The 25,381-nt window shown below is 35.0% G+C and overlaps 1 protein-coding gene across 2 annotated transcripts in view; it reads right to left on the reverse strand.

Moving 5' to 3' along the window:
- Positions 1–25,381, reverse strand: part of LOC306660154 (cGMP-dependent protein kinase 1) — a 1,225,718-nt gene that overhangs the window by 1,055,757 nt on the left and 144,580 nt on the right. For both annotated transcript variants that reach the window (XM_079138302.1, XM_079138303.1), the window contains exon 2: positions 7,437–7,603. In XM_079138302.1, coding sequence (XP_078994428.1) covers positions 7,437–7,603 — 167 coding nt within the window. The remainder of the gene's footprint in view (positions 1–7,436; positions 7,604–25,381) is intronic.

The following is a 25,381-nucleotide window of genomic DNA, read 5'->3' on the forward strand; positions in this document are numbered from 1 at the left end:
CTCATTAGTAACCAAAGGGATACAAATTGAAAACACAAAATAGTATTTCACATCCACCAGATTGGTAAAATTTCAATATTTGGCAATATATATTTTCACCAGTACAAGGAGCAATCAGAAAATTTAGGGAAAAAGTTACATTGGGTAGAATAAGATAAAAAATACTTTGGAAAGGAATTTGCTATCTTTTTACAAACTGGAAGGTTCACACAGCATATGACCTATACTGCAGAAACTACTGAGAACGTTTATCAGGAAACATGGTTAACACTTTCATACAAGCACCATTTAGAAGGGCAAAGCACTCGAAACAACTGAAATGTCATCAATAGCTGAAAGCATAAATAAATACATGGAACATAACTCATATACAATGGAACATAATATGCAACAAACAAAATCAAGGGGTAGAAAAATATTGCAAAATTATTAGATTTATATGAAGTTCAAAAACATTCAAAACTAAACACGTGCATCAAATATAGGGGAGGATTTTCAAGAGGAAAACTTCCAAGGGCTGGGTTCTTATGAGCTAAATTGTACAACATTAGTTCACAGACCCACAGACCTCAGAATCTAGGAGTACAGAAAGGAACAGGAGTTGTGTTATGGGATTCCACTGGGAATCCCTGTTCCAGACATACAGAAGTTTTACAAGCTGGTGCTGAGGAGTCAGTGCCACAATGCCTCCTGAGATGGGGTTCCTGCCACCAAATAGAGCTGCTTGTTCCACTCTGGGAACATTTTAATTACTAGAAAATTTTCAAACTGACCCAATTAGGACTTCTCTATAAATGACATTTCTTCTTATGTAAAATAATTCCCTTTTCACATGACAGTGTGTTCACCACTAAAAACTCCTAAACTTTCCATCTATATATGAAATATTGTCAATTCTTTTAAATATATTACTTCCTGAACTTGCTCAAGTACATTAAAAGCCCCCACTTCTTCTTCTTCTTTTTTTTTTTTTTAGGTACCAGATATTGAACCCAGGGGTGCTTAACCACTGAAGTCACATCCCCAGCCCTTTTTTTTTTTTTTAATTTTGAGACAGGTTCTCACTAAGTTGTTCAAAGCCTCACTAAGATGTTGAGGTTGGCTATGAAACTTGCTATCCTCCTTCCTCAGACTCCTCGGCCTTTGGGATTACAGGTGTATGTCATTGCACCTGGTTTAAAAGTCCTTTAAAGCTTTCAACCCCCAAATAAACATGATATGCCATGTGCCATCCAAATATCTCAGTTCCCTGTCTTTGTTATTGTTTCCGTAATTGAAATATATCTTAAAATCCACACTTAGTATTTCATGACCTTTTATAAATAGATGTTTTCTTTTTATACAAGCAGTTTATAAAGTTGCTCTTTAATATAAACACTAAAAGCTTGGTCCTATAAAGGAACTAAAAAAATAATCTTAAGTGCATTCATATTGCAAATGTTCGAAGATAGCTTTTGGATTAACATAAAAATCTCTGAAGGCCAAAAGGCAACACCTGATTTTGGAGAATAAAATGGGCTGTTTCTCCTGTTAAATTTACTGAGGCCTAATTCATATAAAAATGCATTCAATTTCCTCATACTTTTGGGTACTGTTCTGAATGCCAACTGACAGAGAAAAGCTCATTGCTAATGTTCAACTTTATATAAAATCCCTTTTTGAATGTCATCATTCACTACATCATTTAATTACATAAAAAGAATAAGAAAGTTTGGGGGGGAATAGAATTTGTAGTGTGAATTTGTGTAAGTTTGCAACCAATGGTGCTACTTAGCATGAATTGTGACCACACTGAATAATAAATAGAGTTAACATGAGCATAGCACACAGATCTTGTAGCAACTGACTCACTGGAGAAGGAAGCAAATGACCAGTCACCAGAAGGTAATACTGAAGTCTTGGTTCAGTGACAACAGAAACAGGTTAGTCCTTAAGAGTTGGTGTGAATAATCAGGTAGCACTTAGAGATAGCATGCAAAAAACCATTAAGACAGACATTTGTGTAATAAGTTGAAAGAATTGCTCCTCCTTTTAAAAAAAAGTAATTTTTCTAAATTGTGAGGAAAAAAAGTCAGTAATATTGATTGTAGACAGAAAAACAGGCTTCGAAGGTACACAGTAGTTTAATCTTACACAACAAAGGTACAGAGGTGGACCAAGAAGTAAGCCAAATCACAGCCATCCCTTCAATGAGAAAAAAAGAAAACTAGTAAGAGGAGAGGAATGAATTGATCTTTGGAGGGGCAGAAAGCAGGTCAGTGCTCAAAGCATGCAGAAAGGCCTATGTTGTCATATTTTTTAAAAACTATTGCTGCCCAAGGCTTTTCTTTCTTTCTTTGAAATCAAATCATTTTTCATACTATAGTTTAATAATATACATCTTAAAATGGAGATGCTTGCAATAAACATATAATTCAGTACTTCTAATCTGTTCTTTGAAAGTTATCATTGAACAGTACTTAGGTATGGGAACTCCACAGCTAAGTTTTATATTTCAGTGTACTGAGGGTATGATCTTGGCCAAAATATTTGACTTTTCTGGACACTAAATTCCCAATATATGGACATGTAGGCAACAGGTCTTAAGGGCATTAGGAAGATGAAAATTGAACATCTAGAAAATGAGTAAACAGTTAAATATAGAAGCATAGACATACTTCAGAAAATTATTATTATCATTAACAAACATCTCATAAAAAATATTGATGATGATTTAATTAAAATGTTTAAAATAATCAATGATCAAAAAGCACTAAACATTTATCATTTTTTAAAGCAATCTATCTGCTTCCACAATGAAAGATCATAAAATTTTGCAAAACCATTATCTAAACAAATCAACTACTTTTATGGATATGAATTAGATATTTCCAATTAGAATATCAAATTAGATTCCCAAAGAATAAAACATCACCAATTGTAACTGACTAAATCATAATTTGCTTTATTCTGAATGAAGGTAAACCAAAGTTTATCTGATAAAAAAGGAAAATAAGAGTGTATGGCATTTATTGATTCTTGACTCTACTTCTTGCACTTTAGAAGTTTTGTTAAGGAAGTCTGGTCCTAAGCTGACATGATGAAGATTTGGGCCTACTTTTTCTTCTATTAGGCACAGGGTCTTCAGTTCTAATGTCTAAGTCTTTGATCCACTTTGATTGAGTTTTGTGCAGGGTAAGAGATAGGGGTTTAATTTCATTACATTATATCCCAGCACCATTTGTTGAAGAGGTTATCTTTTCTCCAGTGGATGTTTTTGGCACCTTTTTCTAGTATGAGATAACTGTATTTATATGGGTTTGTCTCTGTACTATTAGGCTACATGTCTGTTTGGTGGGAATACCATGCTGTTTTTGTTACTATGGCTCTGTAGTATAGTTTAAGGCTTGGTATTGTAATACTTCCTGCTTCTTTGGATTGTTTTGGCTATTCTGGGTCTCTTATTTTTTCCAAATGAATTTCATGATTGCTTTTTCTAGTTCTATGAAGAATGTCATTGGGATTTTAATAGGAATTGCATTAAATCTATATAACGCTTTTGGTAGTATGAACATTTTGACAATATTAATTCTGCCTATCCAAGTGCCTGAGGGATCGTTCCATCTTCTAAGATCTTCTTCAATTTCTTTCTTTAGTTTTCTGTAAATTGCCTTGTAGAGGTCTTTCATTTCTTTTGTTACATTGATTCCCAAGTATTTTTTTGAGGCTACTATAAATAGGGTAATTTTCCTAATTTCCTTTTCAGTGTATAGAAACACATTTGATTTATGGGTGTTGATTTTACATCCTCCTGCTACTTTGCTGAATTCATTTATTATTTCTAGAAGTTTTCTGGTGGAATTTTTTGGACCTTCTAAACACAGAATCATATCACTGGCAAATAGTGATAGTTTGAGTTCTTTTTTCCTATTTGTGTCCTTTTAATTCTTTCTTTTCTCTAATTGCTCTGGCTAGAGTTCCAGGACTAATCAATAAATGGGATGGATTCAAACTAAAAAACTTCCTCTCAGCCAAGGAAACAATCAATTACGTAAAGAGAGAACTTAAAAAATGTGAGAAAATCTTTACCAACTGTACCTCAGCATTCATCTTTAAGACATATAAAGAACTCAAAAAACTCAACAACAAAAAAATAAATAACCCCATCAATAAATGGGCTAAAGAACTGAACAGACACTTTACAGAAGAAGAAATACAATCAATCAACAAATATAAGAAAAACTGTTCAACATCTCTAGTAATTAGAGAAATGCAAATCAAAACTACTCTAAGATTCATCTCACCCCAGTCAGAATGGCAATTATCAAGAAAATAAGCAACAATAAATGTTGGCGAGGATGTGGGGAAAAAAGAACACTCATATGTTGCTGGTAGGAATGCAAATTGGTGCAACCATTATGGTAAGCAGTGTGGAGATTCCTCAGAAAACTTGAAATGGAACCACCACTGGACACAGCTTTCCCACTCCCTGTTTTATACCCAAAGGACTTAAAATCAGCATACTACAGTGATGTAGTTGCATCAATGTTTACAGGAGTTCAATTCACAAAAGCCAAACTATAGAACCAACCTAGGTGCTCTTCAACAGATGAATGGATAAAGAAAAATGGGATATATATACACAATGGAGTATTACTCAGCCTTCAAGAAGAATAACATTATGGCATTTGCAGGTAAATGGATGGAGCTTGATAATATCATGCAAAGTGAAATAAGCCAATCCCCCCAAAACAAAGGCTGAATGTTTTCTCTGATATGCGATGCTAATTCACAATAAGGTGTGGGGCTAGGAAAAATAGAGGTACTTTGGATTAGGTAGAAGGGAGTGAAGGGAGGGAAAGGAGTATGGTGGGGAGGAAGGAGAGTTGAATGAATTAGACATTATTACCCTATGTACATATATGATCACACCACTGATGTGATTCTACATCATGTATACCCAGAAGAATGAGAAGTTATACTCCATTTATGTATGATGTATCAAAACGCATTCTACTGTTATGTATAACTAATTAAAACAAAGTTTTAAAATCTTTAAAAGAAAAAGTGTATCAATAGATGGTATAGCGTATATAAGGTCAATGTCTATTTGTTTAAGAGATAAATATGCTCTAACATATTTGAAAACAATTAAAATGTTAATAGAGTCTTAAGTAACTTTTTTTCTTTTTACTTTCACCCCTACCTTAAGAAGCTAATTTCATACAATTCTGATCAAAACTTGAAATTAAACTTCTGTTAGGCAGTAATTGTAGGTATCTGAATGTAACACAACTTATTTTGCTTGAAAATACATGATAATATATGCACACTACTCCCAGATGATTTTTCCCCAGCTATCCTAATTAGTGAAGTTTTTACCATATGACTCTTCTCCTTTGTCAAAACCATGAGAAACTCTGGCATTTAGGTATGCAGTAACATTTGGGACATTGCCCAGGCTTTACAAAAAAAAAAAAAGTACTTAAAGCACATATTACACTAGCATTTTACAAAGAACACTCCATCTCACTAAAGAAAGAGAGGAAAAATTGGACTGATTTTCTTTGTAAAGAAGTGTTTTGCTGAATGTCTTGATAGTAAGCAGGTTTGTGAAAGATCCTTTATGGCCTATTCATCCATTTCTATTATGCTATACTGTATAAATATTAATGTTCACAGATGAAAAAGAATCCATCTATAGCAATAACATTACTATCTAAACTTTGAGAAGATTAAATGTGTTGATAAGAAACTAAATTGTACAATAAGACATTTCCTCAATTAAAACTTATAAAAATTTAAATGAAGTTTTTTTCATTTTAAATGATTTTGACATAAGTATAAAAGACCAGGATCAACTGAAGTTATACTGTTGGTTAGAATTACTGTTTGGGTAAATATTGGTATCAGTTTATAAGATTATGGTCATTTTATTGAGCTTATCTAAAGGCAATCAATAGGATCAATCCAAAATCTATGACTCTGAATATTGATGTATTATTTAGAAACCCTGTTTGTTTTTTTTTTAACAAGGATAATTAACACAGGGTTCTCAATGAAAAACTAAGATGATGTGCTATTTAGTCAATCCAGCAGTAAAAAGAAGATAAATATTTTTAAATTAGCTTGAAGTAGTGGGGTAAACTTAGCATATATACCTTTATCTAAGGAAGCAATATAGTTTCTCATAAGTATTTTCTTCCTATTTTGTTTTGAATGTATTCGTATATGGATGTGTGTATAACAAAAGTATTCATTTCCTGCACCTTTAAATTTCCTTATCATAAAATACATTAACTTTATATCAGAGTATTTAAATACTGTTAACGTTACATCATGGTATTTAAGCCATAGATCTCAATGAGATGAGTAAATACTGCCTGAGGACTTCTTGCCTTTCTCTGGGGAAAGGGCTAATGCATTTTCAATAGTACTGAGCCATATCATGTTAGGTGGAAGTATGAGCTTAACATTGCCTTTATTTGGAGATTAAGTATGGTTGAACAAGATGTACATGGGTACCAAGTTGACAAGAGGTGGACCCATGAGGATTAACTTTAAAAGACAACATGGCTACCAGATTATTTGGTCAAACTTTAAGTATTTTTAGATGAGATTAACATTTTAATCAGTAGATTTTGAGTTAAAGTGATTACTGCCCAATAATATGGGTGGGATCCATGCAATCAGTTGACAGCCTAAACATGAGTACTGCTTCTCACAAATACCCCTCAAAACTGCACACTCCCAGTTAAGAGCCGTATTGCCTGGGTACAAATCCTGACTCTTCTAGAAGTACCTGGAAGACCTGGGCAAGTTAATTCTATCTTGACTTCTATATATTTTTTCCCATTTTTCACATCCTGTCTGCTCACTACCCACATACAAACTTGTCCTACGATTTCATCCCTTTGCCTGAAATTTTCTACCAGATGAACAGTGTTTATATTTTTGTTTATTGTGCTTGGGGTTTTATCACTTTTTTTAATTGACCAGATCACATGCCATCCAATCTTTGTGAGCTACCTCTAACACAACATGTAGGACACTGGAAACATTTCCTTTCATGGAAGAATCATAGCAGGAAAGTTAGTCATGTGCTGAAAATTAAGGGTAGAGTTATGCCAAAAATATTTCTAACGATCTTGAGTTTCTATTGAAGCTTTGTAAGCATGCTCAAAGATCTAATAGTGTGAAATCTTTTTTTTTAACATTACCATCTTTACCCATGTCTGAAAAAAATGTGGAGTTGCCATATTAATAGTCTAAGCACACACTTCACATAATTAGTGAACCACTATATCTAAACAGTATTTCAAGTCTTTTCAAACTGTTTCTCAACAAAAGAAAGAAAACTGGAATTGTCTCACGTAATACATTGACATCTATGTGCAGGCTGATAAGACCAAAGGGGAATGTGCTAATGTCAAGAGGATCAGGGCTGCAAACTTTACCTTCCATGACATACACCAGCGACCCCACGTCTCCTTCTTTGATGATACAACTGTCTTTGCCATATTCCACTGGGTACATACAATCCACAATCTCCTGGATCTGTGACAGCTCCAAGTTCTTCATGAAGTCATTGTCAAGGATGGCTTCCTTTATAAGATCCTTGGACCTGTAGCAAGAGGAGGAAGAGTTACTGACACATCCGACAAGCTCTTTCCTAGTTTATGTGGCTTAGCAGAGCCCTGCAATGCTCTGGTACACTACACACGTATTTTCTTGTGAGGAATCCAATAATTTTCTGCAAAAACTAAGAACAAAGTCTTTCCATGGCAGAGGCAAAGCCACAGAAATTTTCCTTTAAGTAAATTATCATTTAATGAATAAGTGACAAACAAATAAAAATCATACAATTTGATTTTATTGTGTAATTTTTTTTAACCACAAAGATTATGGAAAAACTAATGAGCGAACATTTTAAACTGAAGTTTGTAATTTTGTTTAAGAATAAGTATAAACAAAATATAAGAAAATTTTAGAACAAACTATTTTTGCTGTTTATGTATTATAAAAGACTATCAGGCATGCATTATACTATAGAAATAATAGAAAAATGTGATTTGTTTGCTTATTTTCTCCCTGCCTCTTCTATTAGACTTTAGGGTCTACATAGGAAGAGATCATTTTTAATTTGTTCCCTATTGTATGCCCAATTACTACTACAATGTCAGTCATGGTATGGGTGTTCCAGACATATTTCAGATAAAAATTGGTTAAGAATTGGATTTCTAATTAGCTGGTTGAAATAACTGACAGAAATGTAACAGTTATTGCTTTTGGGGTTTTTTTGGTTTGGTTTGGTTTGGTTTGGTTTTGGTTTTGGTTTTGGTGCCAGGAATTGAACCCAGGGTCAACCACTGAGCCACATTCCCAGGCCTTATTTCATTTTTTTTAAATTTGAGAATTGGTTTCACTAAGTTGCTTAGGGCCTCACTAAGTTGCTGTGGCTGGCCTTCAAATTGCCACCCTCTTGCCTCAGCCTTCCAACTCACTAGAATTACAGGTATGTGCCATCATGCTTATTTAGAGAATATTTTTTTCTTTAAACATCTTAAGCTGAGGTAACCAGGCAGATAAAACTCTGTAGAACAAGATGTTTGAAATATAATGTTTTAGATCTGGAACTAAACACAAGTAGTCAGTAGGAAAGAGAAATACAAATTCTGTAATTAAACAGGAAGTCAACCTAAAACATGGTGGTAATTTTTATTCACTGGGATAAGAAATGCTAAACCTCTTCCTCAAAGTGGAAGGGACATTAAGAAACATGCTTCAGGAGGAGCACAATCAGAGCACCATTCAGTGTGGGAAAGTGAAGAGCTTAGCATACAGAGAGAAAGTGATACATCTGGAATTTTAGATTGAAAACCTTAATTTTAAAATATGGAACAGAAGCTGGCCTTTGTCTACATTGACTCAGACAAGTGGCTTCAAGGGAAATGACCTATAGTATGAGGACCATCTAGAGCATCAGCCCTCCCACCTGCTCCTGGGCGGCTTCTCACCTAGACCTCCGTTTGACTGGCCTAGCCTTCAAGCATCATCATTTAGTTTCAAATAACAAAAATATGTACATGAAAATTAAAACAATTGGAACTTCACTAGTGTGAAGATTACTCCTTGAATGGGCTGTTTTGCTGCAAGTAAAATTATGTTTATATAGTATGAATGGCACAGGGAACGTTATAATATTTCAAGTGAAAAGGAAGAATAGAAATTTTTTAGGGGGTGGGAAATTTAGGTATGTGATAAAATGAAAAAAAAAAATAGACTCTGAAGTTACAACCTTAACTCTGTGAAAATAACTTGCCTTACTTTTCTCCATTTCCACTTTATTATTTGAGGATGGAATTTTAAGAATTATCAAACAGGTTTATATGTAATGACTGGTAATGATATAATTTTACTTCAGGGAGTTGCAGGTGAATAAGATGGTAGTAGTGTTTATTGCTGTAGCAGCAACTACATGGTGTTAACAGAGTACACAGTTATGACTTGAAACAAAATCAAAGGGAAATAATCCAAATTTTGACTGTGATTGTCTTTGGTGATAGAATTATATTTTTTCTTTGATCTTTATAATTTTCTAGAAGGGGCAGACTTTTTATTAAAAAGAAATCTTTGATTTTAAATGTAAATTATAAAGAGGAACTATGTCATACTAAAAAATAATCTATTGCTCATTTAATTAATGACTTGATATTTAATATTGGTGACTCAATATTACTCTTCAGTAGACTCTCTGCATGGCTTGTTTTTAAATACTCATGGCAGGACTTTTCACTTCAGGAAGAGATGGTGATGGATGGCAAGTCATTAAGAACTTCAGGATGTTCTCTGTCTAAAAATGTCCTGGTTGTGAGACTTCAACTTTAGCTCAACAGAATTCTTTAGCTGCATGATTTCTGCTGTTTTGGCTTTTTTTTTTTTTTTTTTTTTTAATTCCTACTTGCCCAAACTTCATTTGTTTTTTGGTCTTAATGTGAAAAGTGACTTCTCTTCTCCTCAGACTTCAAAGCAGGACACAAAACTCATCTCCTTCCACAATTTTCATGAGGTGCCCTTCTTAATCATCTTCACCACTGACCTCAAGAATGCCAATGGCACCTTTATACTGACTCCCAAGATCTATTGTTCTGTGATTATCTTTCCAAATGCCAGGGGGTTTGATCTTTAAGAAATTCATTTTAGTCACATTGTATTATAGTCTCGCTTTGGTAAACATGTCTCTATCTTATTTGGTTCAGAGAGTGAGGTCATCTGATGGGTTCGTAGTTCCTAACATAATAAAGTCTAGATTTTTAACCTGGAAAGCCAATGTGTTTATGACAGATGGTATCATATCCTTTGGGAAATATTAACCATGTTTCATTAAATATCTAAGTTCTAGAAGTGTGGCAAGATTAGATATAAAGCTCTATTCCAAGAAAATAATTTGCTCTATCAAAGATGATTGAAGGAACTCACTCTGCCTGCTCTCATAAACAGTAATATTAACCTATATTATGAGGACATCAGAAAAGATGGGACAATCAGCTTTAACATAATCCCTTAGAATTATCCAAATTTACCAAGGGTTTATCATAGCACTCCAGTGGATTTCTGGATGTTCTTGCTTCTTAAATTGTCCACCCACCAGAATTTGATCCTAACTAGAATAAGATATATTCCATGCTTGTAAAATTTTATCAAAATGGAATCTACTGTCATTTATAACTAATAAGAATCAATAAAAAAAGAAGGAATGGCCCTTCATTGTACAGTGGTCATTTCAACTATTATAGAAAGTTAAAGATTTTTTCTCAATTTCAGGCATTTTCTCTATTGTCATTTATTCATCAGGGAAGAGGGAAATGCAGAAATAAATTTAATATTGCTTAAAAAATTTAGATGGAGAACATTTAATCTCAGGTGTCTAAAGAAGCCAAGTAGAGGATTTCATGTATGCATCTAAGTCATGTTTAAATAAACTGCCTGGTTGTTCTCTGGTAGAGAGCTTGCCTAGTATAGGAGGAACTCTGGGTTCCATCCCCAACACCACAGAAATCAAAGCAAAACAAAAATCAACCTAGGACCTATGACTTACCATTTATCCCTTCTTCATACAAGTATTATTCAGTAACACCTTTTGTCTTCAAAACATCACAAATAATCTGTCTCTGCCCTCACAGCAAGGTAAAAAATCTTGCACCTCTGTGAAACACAAGTGAAAGACCTTCTTGGCAGTGAGTAATACTCAAAGCCCGGCCTCTTCATGTAATTTTCCTTTAAGTCCTTTCCCATGGAGAACTCGGAACCTTAGGTCAACTCTCATTAGTCTCTACTTGCTCCAGCATTGTAGACTACAATTAATCAGGGCCTCCAGCTAGCTCTTTTTGACTGTTTTTCTTTCCTTGAAGAAGCAGTCTAAGAAATTTCTGTAGCTAAGATGTGAAGCTACATATAAGGTCAGTTGAACTGTGCTGGCAGTGAGAGAACTGGAGAAAGTAGAGATCACAAGTACCAGAAGGTGGTTATCTGCCCTAACCCAGAGTATATATTTTAACAACATTTTTCAAGAATGCAGCAGCCTGGCTTGGGAGGTGTAGGAAGCAAACACAAAGCTCTTGATTTTTGATCTTTCCTGTCTCTTTGTACAAATAATCTGCTTAAAATAAACCTTTTTCTCTATGTTTCAAATTTACAACTTTTTAAATCCAAATACTCTTAAGGTTAAATTGGTTTTTTTGAGCTATACCTATTGCTTCCTCTTCATCCAACTATCAATCTCTTAAATATAAGCAATTTAGAATGCTGTGGTGGTATACTGGCTCTCTGGTGGGTGTGGGGAGCCCTGGTTTGTAGCATTGCTAATTTCTATGGCGTAAATACTCCCAGTAAGACCAACTTTAAATTAATGAGAAGTCAACCCTCTTCCACAGTTCCTGGAAATTCAACAAGCAGATCCATCTTACATGAGCCAGTATACTGTAAGAACTTAGTGTGAGTTAATTTATGAATGCTGAAATCAACAAGATCATTTTGCCCTTCCTGAAAAACATCATTAGGTGGTATAATGTGTGCAGATAATTAAATGCCAGGAATAGCAAATTCTTCCAAACTTTCAACTTTAAAAAAATGAATTAGAAGTCTATTTCCCCAATTATTTATTGCTGAGAAAGTTCCCAAAACAAAGAATATTTGATAATTTTTTTCTATGCAATCTTAGATAAAAATAGGCAATTCTATGATAAGTATAGGAAAATATACATCTACTTATCCTTTTTCAGTTTGTTTGTTTTTCAGTATTAAAGACTGAACCCAGGCCCCAGCACATACCAGGCAAGCACTATACCAATATACTACTGAGCTATATCCCCAGACCTACTTCTCAAACAAGGAGACTAAAATTATTCACTGTTTTTAATAGACCCTCATCAGTTTTCTTAACCTAATTAAAAGATGGTCTACACTACTATAACTGTATAGTAAGCCAGCAATGTCCAAGTGGCAGTATTGTTACCTCTAGGACTGGGGAAGACTAGCTGAGATGGGTTGCCTCCCTGAGCTGAGGACTGCATGATGAGGAGATCTGACCACTGTCTTGTATATTGCAGAGATTGCACAGAGTGTTCTAAGCAGAAGAGGAAAGCAAGTGCAAGGGTCTGGAGGTTGGAATAACTTCATTTCTTCAAGGATCAAAAAGGAGGCCCATGTGGGTAATGAAGACAATGAGCAAAAAGGAAAAAGAAAAATGAGACCTCAGAGCTAGGCAGGGGCCAGGTCACAAAGGGACCTAAAGACAGTGATAAAAAGTTTATTCTATTCTAAAGGCCATAGGAATCCAATAAAGGCTTATAAGAGAAAGGGTGGTTTAAAGGTAATATATCAGGTATAAAGAATACGTGTTTACTTTAAAATGTTATTGAGTTCATGGAGGCTTTCCTTTCATTTCCTTCACCAATTAATAAACACTAAAAGCAAAATTTATTACCAATAAGATATTCTTATAATTGAAACTGTCTCCAAATATTACATTGATTTGGACTTCAAATCACTGACTCTTAGGCAGTTCTTATGTATTAGGAGAGAAAAGGTCTCTCCCACAATCAATTTTATGAACCATCGCCAGAGAAGTGAAATCCGCCAACTCTCCCCTTCCACCCTGTCTGTGGGTCAGTTTACCCTCAGTCATATCCAGGCATATGCTAGATGCAGCCTTACCCAGAGAGGTGAGAATTACATCTGATTCCTTTACTTAGAAAGGACTTTCAGGCACTTAAACAAATAGCCACAGCTATTAAGTTATTGCTCAGTGTGCAAATCAGCTAAAGTAATTTAAAAGTAGAGTACAAAACTTCTGTAATCAACTTTTTCAATAAAAAATTATTCAATCTCTTTAGCTCCCAGTGGTCAGCCTTGTGCTCAGATGTCAGAAGTAACATGTGCAGTTTCAATATCACCTTGGCCTATGGTATTGGAAACTGGAAACTCAGATGTCCAAATTCCCACTGACAATTCAGAGTCCTTTCCCTCAAATACAATCCTTGCAAGTCCCTTTGACAGCTTTCAACTCCATGAGTCCTTGCAGTAGGATAACTGTATTTATCTATTGTGGAATATTTGGTTAATCACTTATAGGCCCAAAATAAATAAAAACCTTTCAAAATAGTTTTCTTGCTGCCACAAGTTTTGCCTAACAGTGGATCCTATTTCTTACCTAGCATTTTTCCTGAATGAACTCTATAGATACAAGATAGCCAAGAGCTAAGAAATATCAGCCATCCCACATCTTTTTGAGATAAAATTTAATCCTGCAAAGCTATTGTCCAATTTTGGTATTTTCCAAACTGCAGACCTGTTTGCAAAGTTTGCTGAAAGCAACTTTCAAATTGGATTTTTGAATTAAGCAACTCTGCTGCTAAAACTATCTCAATCTTATAGCAAGAATAGTCAAAAGAAAATAAAAACTATTTGCAGAAATCATACCTATAATTAGCATCCAATACAAAACACATATTTCCCTGGGGTAAAATATATGACAGCAACATCATTCTTAATTGATGATATTTATACTTTTTCTATTAAGTATATTGTAATTTTTTCAAGCTTTGATTATCTTCTAACATTTTTCATGTAGTTCTAAAACCCAAAATTTAGTTCCATCAATAGAAATCATGAAATCGCAAAGAAATAATTCTGAAAATAATAGTTGAGGAAAGGGGAAGAGAGCCCGTAAGATGTTCCTTTGCTCAAATGTCATTCAGATAGTCATTTAAGCATTCTCCTTTTTAATTAATACTTTCTTCTCATTATCATTGATTGGGAACAATAGTTAAGTAGCTCTTAAAATCACTGGCTAAATATTACCAGATGGGACAGTCTGATATTAATTAAAGGAAAAGACAATTATTTTTCTTTGTCGGTGTTCATCGACCTCCAGTCAATATTAAAAGTCTCCATTCAGCTATTCAAGTCATTCAACTCTTCAGAGATGGATGCATTTTATAGTTAATTCACACTAGAGAGCCTAACTTAAAATAGGACAGTCTCCAAAGAGCTCAGATCAAACTCTTGCCCTATGAGCACCCTCTTTCACATCACAGAAGTAAAACTGTGGGGTTTCACAGAAGTATTGTAAAGTGCTTTGCTTGAGAATGAAAAAGACCATACATATCACATTACAGAGTGTGAGAACTATGTGGCTTGATCTATTCAGAAGAAACTCAATTTCTAAAGTTTAGATAACCAAACTGCAAAACAGAACAATGACCAAGAAGAAAAACTGCAGCTTCTGATAGGCCTAGCTGCAATTTAAAGCAATTTCTTTCATTAACTTTCAAAACACTAAATAGTGGAGACCTCTTGGAGGTCTTGTTTCCAACAATGTCAACATGATCACACTGTGAAGGTCCATTAAGTTCTTCACCATCGTATCTTCAGGGCAGAGAACAGATACCATGAATGATGTCCTCAGTCCTTTGAAATGTACTAGCCAAGTGCTATCACCATATGTTATGCATTGTCATTTCAATTGCTGCAATGGCTTGATTTTCAAATTAATTATCAAAGAAATCATTTTAGAAGAATCCTGTTCAGATGATTCTTAAACTCTGTCTGTGGGATACATTACCTTAACTTTTAAAGTTGTTTGAATTTAAAAGCAGGAAAATGACATAATCTTTACCAAATTCCCCCCCACCCTCATTGTATGTACTTCCTCTTGGCTAAAAAATGATGATGTGTTTCATTGCCTCAAGTCATCTACTTTCAGACCATTAGAGCCAATTTTAGCCCTGGTACAGCAATCATACCTATGCATTACAGCAGTCATACCTTTACATGCCTTAAAAAGCAAGTATCTACTCTTTGAACTTAGTTTAGTGTTACCTCCAAATATTATTTTGCATTAGACTTTAATGCATTAGATGTTATGAATCTTCCTGAAGGAAGCCTACTATTTATTGAGAAATTTTTTAAATAACTAAAATTTTTAATCATACTCCTAGTTGTAAAAACTCTGTGGGTTCCAGGCTTCCTTAACCAAAGTGAAAAAATTAACTGAATACTGACAACATTGGTCACCACCCTAATATTAGTAGTAGTAGGAGGAGGAGGAGGAGGAGTAGCAACAGTAGTACTACCACTAATATTTGTTAAATAGTTTACCAAGGGCCTTATCTCATTTAAATCTCAATATGACTGTCTGTGTTTGTCATAGTAAAATTCAGAGTATTATATAAACTCTCTAAGTGTTGCACACCTACTAAGAGACAGATAGAGTCAGAATGTACAGATACGTCAGTTGGACTTCTAAAATCATACTTATATAAACTGTTTGACTTTTAAGCCTATACTACTAAATTATATTTGACAATTTGAATAAATTATTCCAATTATCAAATCCAAAAACAAATGTTCAGCTAATTTGTCTCTAGATCAGCAAAGATAAGAATGTTCCGCTTGGATAATATGACTTTTTATCAGTAAGGACCATTTCATGCTTTCAAAACAGTTGTGTATCTAACATTTGATTCTATTATTGCCACAAACCTGTTCAGGAGGCAGAATGGATGTGCCTATTATCCTTACTTGACAGGTAAGAAACCAGAGGCACAAAGAGATCAGAAGCCTGTGGAAGTGGAGTTCAGATTAGAAACTAGAGTAGGACTCAGGTCACTGACTACCATCCCAAAATAAAACACTTCACAATTCTGGCTTTGTTATACACATATTCATATCCATTCATTCATGTTCTCTCTCTCTCTTTCTCTCTCTTTCTCTCTCTCTCTCCCCCTCTCTCTCTCTCCCTCTCTCTCTCTCCTGCTCTTTCTCTCTCTTCTCTCCCTCTCTCTTTCTCTTCTCTCTTTCCCTCTCTGGCTCTTCCTCTCTCACACTTCATAATTCTGGCTTGTTAGACACATATTTGTATTCATTCATTCATGTTCTCTCTGTCTTTCTGGATCTGTTTCTCTTTCTCTCTCTCTCTGTCTCTATCTCTGTCTCTGTCTGTCTCTCTGTCTCTCTGTCTCTCTGTCTCTCTGTCTCTCTCTCTCTCTCTCTCTCTCTCTCTCTCTCTCTCTTCAACCATTTTAATGTTCAAACTCACCTGGATTAAGACTCAACAAAACCATGGCTACAGCAGCAGCAGGGAACTGTGCCCACTTAACAAATAATTCCATGGTTTAAAAAAGTCTGGGGTGGTTCATTCAGAGAGAGTTCCTTTCTGCTCTAATTCATTCTCCACATTAAAGTACTTTGAGTAAGTTTTGTGGTGTGGTCTTTACAGAGAGATAACCTCTAGTACAGAAAACCTCTTGAATTTAGCAATGGAATTCAACTTCTGTTGACTTCAGTATTTCACATTTGTTCCCTCTTTTGTATCTTGAACACATAGCCTTCCTCCTGCACACTTTCCTCCCCTTCAGCACATCCTGACTCAGATGAACTCCATGTACAGATATGGAAGAAAAGTACAGTGTAAGAAATTTTATTATTAATTAGGATAAATATTTGTGTTTGATTCCACAAAAAAATGAAACTCCCATCATGCTTATAAGATAAAAATATATTTTCCAAGAAAACCTATAAAACACCACCATAATATAATTAATACCAAATAGCCTATAATATAGACATATTTTGGAAAAGTCTGAATAAAAGATAGAAAACACTAAATACTTATCTTATAAATATTTTACCAGGAGAAACCTAGTATGTAGAATTTAAAATATTTATAAACAGTTAATATAATCATTTATACAATATGGTCTGAGTTAACTATTTAACTTTTCAATGAAGAAGACAGAGGGGGTGAGAAGACAGAAGAGTAGGGAAGGTGGAAGATAAATAAATGTGATTTCATAACTTGAATCCACTATCTATATATCATGTGCCATTCTGTCCTCTGAAGGTTTGTCCCTTTCAGGGCAAACAGTTAATATTTATTATTTTTCCAATGCAACAATTCTTAGGTTCAAAATCATCCACTGCAATACATACAGGCAATGGGTGACTGATGGGTTTAAAATATGACCATAATTATCCACAAAGTGGTTTAAGGAGTGACCTAGAGTTGCTGCTGACACAAGTACAATATTTATGGAAGTCAGCCCTAACTATAATTCTGAAAAACTGCTCCTAAAGGTGTATTCTTTGTACAAATAGGTCACAATCATTATTGGCAAGAGGACAAAAAAGAAGCAGAGAAGCTATAACAAAGTTTATGTGGGCCATGAGGCCAAGGGAGTAAGCATAATAAATAAATGCAAAAACATGGGGTTTTGCAAACAACACAATTGTAGATGTGTGATCCAGCACTATGTGAAAGCCTCCAGCTATTCAAAGGGCAAACCTGAGGTCTTTGCCAGGCCGGGGTTCCAGAAGTCAGGGGCAGGATACAGGAGGGAGAAGAGTTGGTCCCTGAGGTTGAGGCACTGAGTAAAAGAGGAGTCTAGAGATAAACAGTTTAAATAATTAATCCAAAAGAAGTTTAGGCAGAAAAATTAAAATTCAGTCCAAGACACTGGTTCTTCAATTCTGAGGTTGGTAGTAGGAACAAAAGGATTCAGAAGGTGGACTTACCGAATATTCCTGGGACAGTGGTTTCCAGTACTGGGTGTGAGGGGACAACTCTTTCATGGAGTCATTGGGTTGTGACCTACCCACTAGTGGGAATGTGCTAGTGAAGGTGCAGGTGATGATCTACAGAACCCATGTAACTATAGTTAATCCCAGTGTATTGCGTATTTCAAAATAGCTAAAATAAAGGTTTTAAATGCACATAGCAATGATAAATATTTGAGGTGATTAATATGTTAATTACTCTGATTTGGCCATTCCACAATGTACACAGGTATTATGAAATTCATAGGAATATCCAATTATTATTTGTCAATTAAAAATAGAAGGAATAAAACAGATGTAGGGATTGCCGGAACTCTGCACACAGACCTGCCACATTTTCTACTTTTTGGTCACCTTCTGGAATGTTTAAGGACAGTAGGATAGTGAGGAGGGTTGTATAAGGGTGGGGGAGGTGAAAACACTCACACTTTCCTTGTGGATAGAGTCCAGGTGCAAGGGGAAGCAATGTTTATGAGAAAGCCTTTTGAGTACTTTTATTTTAGTACCTATGTCTTCTCATCTTATACTCCCCACCAAATTTCATAGAAACCAAGCCATTTTGCTATTTAGAAAAGCAGTTACAGCTTTCAACTCCCACCCCTCAGTCCTTCTTCAGGACTATGCTGATCCAGGTGTATAAGTCAGCCTTATATAGTGATCTGCTCAGCGTAACCCTTTCACTGTTTACTCTTTCCTTCAGTCAATAAGCATGTCTTGAGTACTTTATATATGACACTGTGCTAGGCATTGGATGGACAGGGTAGATAGGATCCCTATTTTCTGATAGCTAAGATGCTAGTAATCAAGGAAAGACAACATCAATGTAAACAGTAATTACATCATTAACATAAAGAGTTTGGGAGGTTTCAGAAAGGGTGCTGAAGGCAGAATAAAGAGGAAGATCTTTTGGGGATCTTAAATAAAGATCTGTCTCAAAATGATACTTGGGCTGAGGTTTAAGGATTAGATGAGCCACCCTATCAGAGATCTAAAGGAAAGGCACTCAAAGCAGAAGGAATAGAGTATTTTCAGGCTCAAGTTTGGAGAAGAAAGCCCCCGAGCTAGAGCCTTTTGATCAGGAGGCAGGACAGCTGGAGATGGATTTGGAAATATAAGCAGGCCTGGTTTAGACAGGGACTTGCAGGCTAGGGGAAAGAATTAGACTCTTAGTGAAAGAGAAAGCTATTAAAAGGGTGAAACAAGGATAGTGAGTGATATGGTCTGATTCATGTTTTAAAAAGATCACTTGGATTTCAGTGAATGAAGTGGGACGATTGCAGGTAGAAAGAGGGGAAGAAAAGCTCAGAAAGTATACTGAATTATTTTCAAGCAACACATAAGGATGGTTTATATCAGGAGGTTAGCCATAGAAATGGGCAGAAGTATGAATAACTTGAAAGTATATTTTTCAAGTGAAAGCTAGAACTCACATTGGTAGAAGGAATGTAGTGATGAGGGAAAGAGAACAGACCTCAGTTTCCAGCTGAAAAATTGAATCTACATTGGTGCTGTTTCCTGAGATAGGTTAGACTTGGGGAAGTAACAGGTGCCTGGGGACCACGTAAACCTACAGTAGAGGTCAAGAGAGGATCCCACAAAGGAGACCAGAAATACCAGAGATACGGAAAGAGATACCCAGCGCAGTAATGTCAGGGAGGTGGCAGGAAGAAAACACCGCAAAGAGAAAGGTCAACTTTTCCTTCTGAATCCCACCCAGAGTTGCGTGTTTTACTATGGAAAGCATTAAACCATTAACCTTCCTACCTCTGACGTCATTCATTCATTACAAATGAACAGTGTGCTTCAGTCTAACAACAAGTAATGCTCTTCCCTGTTAACTACTTTGTTGGGGGATGGGGATACCAGGGATTGAACCCAGGGGCACTTAATCATTGATCCACATTCTCAGCCTGTTTCTTTTTTTATTTTAAGACATAGTCTCCCTAAATTGCTTAGTACCTTTCTAACTTGCAATCCTCCTGCCTCAGCTTCCTGAGTCACTGAGATCACAGACACACACCACCGTGCATGGCTAACTACATTTTTCATTAAAAATACTTTTGTTATAGATTTATTCCTCAGATTACTTTAAGCAAAAAGGTGTCACAGTAACTGAAACTTTCTTGGAAACAGAATTACTTAAAAAGAAAGCCAATATAACTTACTGTCATCCTCCATGTTTTAAAAATTACAGACACACACATACTATACTAAATAGATACATACCAAAGTCTGCAGTGTTTATTGTGGTAAGGTTATATGGTTTTTTTTTAAAGCCCAAATGTCTAAACAGCCTTGATTCCTCCTCATTTATCAGAGCAAATTGGCATCAACCCGAACTAAATTGAAATTAGGCTGCCATCTTTGTAGTGAGATGAATTCCTTAATGGTGAGGAAGTACACTTGTTAGCAACCTGACAGGATAATCCACGCAAGAAACTTGTTTAACAGATTTGATTCTCATACCAAGTTACTGCAGATAAAAAACCATTAGGCAGAAAGGCAGGCAATAGAGAACATGAAAGTGACTCAATATTAATCATACGTTGACTCATTCGACATTCTGTAAGCCTCATTACCCTCCCTTCCATTTATTTCCTAAGCTGAGAACTGTATTATACATGACACCATTCAGAGAAATGAATGCACCATGAGGATCATTATGATTTCTATGCCGAATATAGTATTTCAGATTTCTAAATGTCAGGAGGGCAAAGCTTTTTGTGCATAGTTAATAAAGTGAACACCTCATTTCACTTTTGACTCTTGAAGTTACCATCATGTTTATTACTTATTCCCTTTCATAGATAATTTTAGCCATTAAAAAATCAGCTCCTCAGCTACCTCAAAAGATTTTGAAACTATGATGGGGAGTAAATACACAGGTGAGAGTAAATAACTTCATTTAATAACCCATGTTTTGGAATATGATAACCCACTTACCTACCTGTTATTTCATACTCAGTTCATGCCCACTTGGAATTCTACCCAAATATTATGGAGACAGATCCTCCATTACTAACTTAAACTAAATTTGCCTTATAGGTTTCTTATCCTTTCCCTGATACAACCAACCATCCACTTCCATAGTACATTATGGGAGCCACCAATATGTAACCTCCCTTCCTAATACAATAATTTGCAAATTATTCTCACGTGTAGTCATATGTCTAGAACAAGCCAAATGTGTTTCTTTCCACACATTTAATTATCAACCTTTTCTTTCATCATTCCTTTAACTAAGACCTTAGATTAGCTCCTAGTCATCTCTTGCCTAAACTGGTGTAACCTTTCCTCCCCTTCTAATACCAAATGCTCTTTAGAGGTGCTACTACAGCTTGTCACACACAACTTTTAAGTTTCTGTTCACCTTAAGACATACTCAATAAACTAGAGCATATTCAAGTATCCTCCATCCAAAATAAAATTTTGGGAGATGTAAACAGTTTGTATAAATCTTCACATTGCACCATGAAGTTGAGTTTAAGTGTTCAATTTGGGCAGGTGATATGTCTCTAGGAATTTGTCCATATTTTTAAGATTTCTCTGGCTTATTGGAGTATAAATTTTAAAAATAGTTTCTGATGATCCTTTGTATTTCAATAGTGCCTGTGATGATATTTCCTTTTTCATCTCAGATTTTGATAATTTGAAATTTTTCTCTCTTAAAGGTCTAACAATTTTATTTATGCTTACAAACAACCAACTCTTCTTTTCATTGATATTTTGTATTGTTTTTTAATCTCAATTTCATGGATTTTGGCTCTCATTTTAGTTATTTCATGTCTTCTACAGATTTTTGTGTTGGTTTGTTCTTGTGTTAACATTTTTAAGATGTAATGTTTGGTTATTTACTTGGTATCTTTCCACTCTTAATGTATGAGCTCAATGCTATGAACTCTCCTCTTAGAATAGCCCTCATAACATCCCAGAAATTTTGATATGTTTTATTCCAGTGATCTCATGTACCTCTGAGTATTTTTGTTTTTATTTCTCCACTGATTTCTTCTGCTACCCATTCATAATTCAAGAGGGTATTATTTAGGGCTGCAGTTGTAGCTCTATGATAGAGCACTTGCCTAGTATGTGTGAGGCACAGGGTTCAATTCTCAGCATCACATAAAAATAAATAAAATAAAGGTATAAAAAAGAGTGTATTATTTAATCTCCAGAAGGTAAACTGGTTTCTATCTTATCATTGATTTCTAATTTCATTCCATTATGATCTGATGGAATGCAAGGTATTATCTATTCTTTTATTTGCTAAGATTTACTTTGTGACCTAAAATCTGATTTGTTTTAGAACATGTTTTATGTACTGTTGAGAAGAAAGTGAATTTAGTCACTGATGGATGAAATATTCTAAAGATGTCAGTTAGGTCCAAATTATTAATTGTATTTTTTATTTCTATAGAATCTTTACTTAGTTTTTGTTTGATGATGTATACAGTGATAAGAGAGGCATGTTAATGTCACCCAGTGTTATTGTACTGGGGTCTATTTGATTCTTGATATTGAGATGGGTTTGTTTGGTGTTCATAAAAGCTCCATTGTTTGGGGCATAAATATTTACAATCATTATATCTTATTGATATGTGATTCCCTTAAACAGCATGATATATCCTTCTTTGTATCTTAATTTTGGCTTGAAATCCACTTTATCTGATATAAGAATGGTAATTCCTGCTTGTTTTGGAGAGCCACGTGAATTGTATGTTACATTGTTTGTTTGTTTGCTTCCCATCTTTTCACTTTCATCTGTGGATGTCTTTGCCTGTGAGGTGAATAATTTTCAGACAGCATATTGTTGGGTCTTGTTTTTTAATCCAAATTCACCAACTTATGTGTTTTGATCGAAGAGTTTTAACCATTTATATTCAATGTTATTACTGAGGGATGATTTTTGTTTCCTGCCATTTTGATTTATTTCCAGTGTTTAAATTGGATTTAATTCTCCTTGGATTGACTATACCTCTAGTGTAATACCTCCCTATGATGGTTTTCATTTTTATTTTTCATTTCTTCTTTGTGAAATATTTTATTGAGTATGTTTTGTAACACAGGCTTTCTAATTATAAATTCTTTTAGCTTTTGTTTATCATGGAAAGTTTTTATTTTCTTCAATTTTACAGCTAATTTTGCAGGATGTAATATTCTTGATTGATATTCATTATTTTTCAGATCTTAGTACATATTATTCCAAGATCTCCTAGATTTTAGGGCCTGGGTTAAAAAACTGGCTGACATTTGATTTGTTTACCTCTAAATGTGACCAGTTGTTTTTCTCTTGTAGTTTTTAATATTCTATCCTTATTCTTTATGTTAGGCATTTTCATAATACTGTGTCTTGGAGTTTATCTGTTGTGATTTTTGTATATTTGGAGTCCTCTCTGCCTCCTATATTGAATTTCCATTTCATTCTTAAGGTTTAGAAAATTGTCTGATATTGTTTTATTGAAAATTTTGCACTTCACAGAAGAAGATATACAATTGATCAACAAATATATGAAAAAAATGTTCAACATCTCTAGTAATTAGAGAAATGCAAATCAAAACTACCCTAAGATTTCATCTCACTCCGATTAGAATGGTTATTATCAAGAATACAAGCAACAGTAAATGTTGGTGGAGGAAAAGGTACACTTGTACATTGCTGGTGATATTGAAAATTGCTGAAATCATTATGGCAAGCAGTATGGAGATTCCTCAGAAAACGTGGAATGGACCCACCATTTGACCCAGCTATCCCACTTCTCAGTTTATACCCAAAGGACTTAAAATCAGCATATTATAGTGATCAGCCACCTTAATGTTTATAGCAGCTCAATTCCCAATAGCTAGATTGTGGAACCAACTTTGATGCCCTTTAATAGATGAATGGGTAAAGAAACTGTGGTATATATACACAATGGAATACTACTCAGTTACAAAGAAGAATAAAATTATGGAATTTGCAGGTAAATGGATGGAGTTGGAGAATATCATGCTAAGTGAAATAAACCAATCCCAAAAGACCAAAGGTCAAATGTTTATCTGACAAGTGGATGCTGATACATAACCAAGATGGGTGGTAAGGGAAGAATGGAGGAACCTTGGATATTGTAGAAGGAAATGAAGGGAGGGGAGAGAGCGAGGAGAAGGAAAGACAGTGGAATGAGACAAACACTACCCTATATACATGTATGATTACACGAATGGTGTGACTCTACATGGTGTACAACCAGAGAAATGAAAATTTGTACCCCATTTGTGTACAATGAATCAAAATGCATTCTGCTGTCATGTATAACTAAATAGAACAATTTAAAAATACTGTAAAAAAATAAAATTTTGTACATTTCTTTAGTGTGTGTTTCAGAGTCTTCATTTATCCCAATGAATCTTAAATTTGGCCTTTTAATGTTATTCCAGATTTCCCAAATATTCTGCTTGTTCCCTTAATATCTTTTCTCTATGGTTGACTTTATTTTTATGATTATACACTTTTGTTTTTGAGACCTGAAAATCTGTCCTCAAAGTGGTCTAATCTATTGGTGATACTTTCCATTGAATTTTTAATTTGATCTACTGATTCCTTCATTTCATGGATTTCCATTTGATTCTCTGTCAGAGTCTCTCTTTATTGAAGTGATCTTTTACTTCCTGTATTTTCTCTCTGATTTTACTCCTTACATTGTCTTCTAGCTCTTAGAACAGTTTAACTAGGAATTTTCTGAATTCCATCTCTGACATTTCCTCCATTGTGTTGTCAATGAAGTCTGTTGTTGAAGTATTATGGGTTGTTTGGGATGGTTTGTTCCCTTGCTTTTTCATATTGTTTGTATGTCTACCCATATGTCTGTATAGTTCTTAATTTTTTTAAGTGAAGAACTACTATGTGCTTCTCCCTGGTGCCCATGGTTAGGGCCTGGTGAATCAACTTTCCTTTGTTGGGGGCCAACACTACTTCTTTCCTGTAGCCTTTGTGGGAGGTTACAACACTTGCCTGGGTCACCGAGGTTGAGAGGGGCTAGCCCTGCATTTCCCTTGGCCCAGGTCCCCTCCAGCCCAATCCATTCTCCTTGTTGGGATGACGGAGGAGGGGAAGGAGGTTTCTGAGTTTTATAACTAGTAGTGATCCTTCTAGAAGTTCTTTCTGGCTGGATTTTAAAGAGGGCCACTGCAGGGGGCTCCCCTCTAGTTTAATTTGCAACTCTTTTGGTGTGAGAAGACACTGTGCTGATTTAAGAGGGCTCCACAAGATGGCTACACCCTCCTCTCCCCTCTCAGCTTTCTTTCCACAATT

The sequence above is a fragment of the Sciurus vulgaris genome (genome assembly GCF_902686455.1).
Source record: "Sciurus vulgaris genome assembly, chromosome: 4".
Classification (NCBI taxonomy): domain Eukaryota; kingdom Metazoa; phylum Chordata; class Mammalia; order Rodentia; family Sciuridae; genus Sciurus; species Sciurus vulgaris.